Source organism: Nicotiana sylvestris, chromosome 12 (genome assembly GCF_000393655.2).
Source record: "Nicotiana sylvestris chromosome 12, ASM39365v2, whole genome shotgun sequence".
NCBI lineage: Eukaryota > Viridiplantae > Streptophyta > Magnoliopsida > Solanales > Solanaceae > Nicotiana > Nicotiana sylvestris.
The window spans coordinates 7,145,402-7,147,285 of record NC_091068.1 but is presented as its reverse complement, the minus strand read 5'-3'; the positions used below and the strand labels follow the sequence as shown (position 1 = coordinate 7,147,285).

The 1,884-nt window shown below is 36.4% G+C and overlaps 1 protein-coding gene across 1 annotated transcript; it reads right to left on the bottom strand.

Moving 5' to 3' along the window:
• Positions 1-298: 298 nt before the first annotated feature.
• Positions 299-1,569, bottom strand: LOC138882650 (uncharacterized). The gene is made up of 3 exons (XM_070163257.1): positions 1,460-1,569; positions 783-1,359; positions 299-706 (listed from the first exon to the last, which is right to left on the bottom strand). Exons 1-3 carry the CDS (start codon positions 1,567-1,569, stop codon positions 299-301), a joined length of 1,095 nt encoding a protein of 364 aa, XP_070019358.1.
• Positions 1,570-1,884: the final 315 nt, after the last annotated feature.

The window sequence follows — 1,884 nt, the reverse complement described above, 5'->3', positions numbered from 1 at the left end:
GAGTGGTTGAAAGAAGTGAGAATATGTCATCAAATGTGTCTCCTTCATGTAGCACTTATCAACATAGTCAACTGGTTCATATCCTTTATAGTACATTGTAGTTATGGCATGTGGACATGGTATTCCTTCAACATTCAAGCCCTATAACTATAAGTATTATTTATCAGGCAAACAGTATGTTGATTTGTTCCCTCATTAACCTGATATGCTGTATCTCCATTAAAAAAATTGTACACTTTATTGACTTTTCAATATTTTCCTCTAAGACCTTTAATGCCATTGGAGAAATATTGTAGGACTAAGTATTTGCAAATTTCCTTAACTTAGCTATTCTAGTCATCATCTTGACTCTTATTTCTTCAAGCATGATAATAATGGTCTTGTGCCTTGCATCTAGGATCCATGCATTAAAACTTTCAGCTATATTATTATCAACTGCATCACACTTGACTTCCACATTAAAATACACCTTACACCAAGTCTCTTTGTTATAGTACAAAAGATCATCAACTATGTTCTTACCAAGCATACTGAGTGCATTAAGGCTTTTCTTGAGTTCAGTCTCATATGTACTTCTAGCACACTTCCAGAACAACATCCTCCTCTGAATCCCTCTCCAATTCTTTAACCAATTTGCAAGAATGTGTCTGGCACACATCCGGCGGCCACATGCTGGAATAATATCTTGAATTGCTGCTAGAAATCCCTATAAAAGAAAAAATTAGTTAGTAATCAAACATGAAAACACAAAAAAGAATATCAAATAGGCTGGAATGATATACCTTTTGCATGCCTGTAATCAAGGTGAAACCCCTGCCATCTCCTAAACCTAAATCATCTTTAAGCAAAGATACAAACCATGTCCAAGTATTTTTGTTCTCATATTCCACTATTGCCCGAGCAGGTGGAAGCATTTGGTTGTTGGAATCCTTAGCTACAACAACTAATAATTGCCCTCTATTAACTCCCTTTAAGAAACAACCATCTAAACCTATGCATTTCCTGTACCCCATGAATGCATTCTTCAATGCACCAAAATAAACATAGAAACTTTGAAATACTACCTTACTAGATTCATTAGCTTCACCAAGTTTTACCACACAAGTACTCTCAGGGTTGGTTCTTAACAATTCATCCCTATAGTCAAGAATTCTTCCAAACTCAAGAATATGGTCACCCATAATTTCTGTCAATACTTTGGCTCTTGCTCTCCTAGTTGTGGTCTTGCCAACATGCACTTTAAATTTCTTCCTTATTAACTGTTGTAACTTGAACACTCTTATGTTTGGTTGTTCAACTATTTTATCTTTAAATACTTCAGCCAGGTATTTAGAATTGCACAGGTAATTTCTGGTGGCCCTATTACACTTATGAATTGGATTATAAGTCCTAAGCACAAAATTATTACTTGAAGTGTCTAAGGATTGCATACAACGGCCATGAACAACTATCCTTGCACCTCACCCTCACTCTTGTTGGCTCATTCACATACTTTTTCACCTGAACCTTCCTTTGAACAGAATACTTGGTTACTGCATCTCTAAATTCATCCACATCTGCAAAAATCATACCTAGCTGCCACGCTTCTTAGCTGTAGGATCATAAACCATCTTCTTGGTAGAAGAAGATCTTCTTCTTGGTAGATTTACCCTAACTTCTTCCACATCTTCAACCCAACATTCATCTTCATCATGTTTCAAAACTACAAGCATCAGAACTTGGTAATATGGTTCATCACCCCTTATCCTACCTTCTATACTTTTTTACCTATTTCAATTTCATCAAACCCCAAATCTGGTCCAGCTACACCATATGGAACATTTTCAGGGTCAGCAGGAGCTCTTTCCTTTCTTTTTCATCTCTGGAAAGACTTTCTCTCAGCCC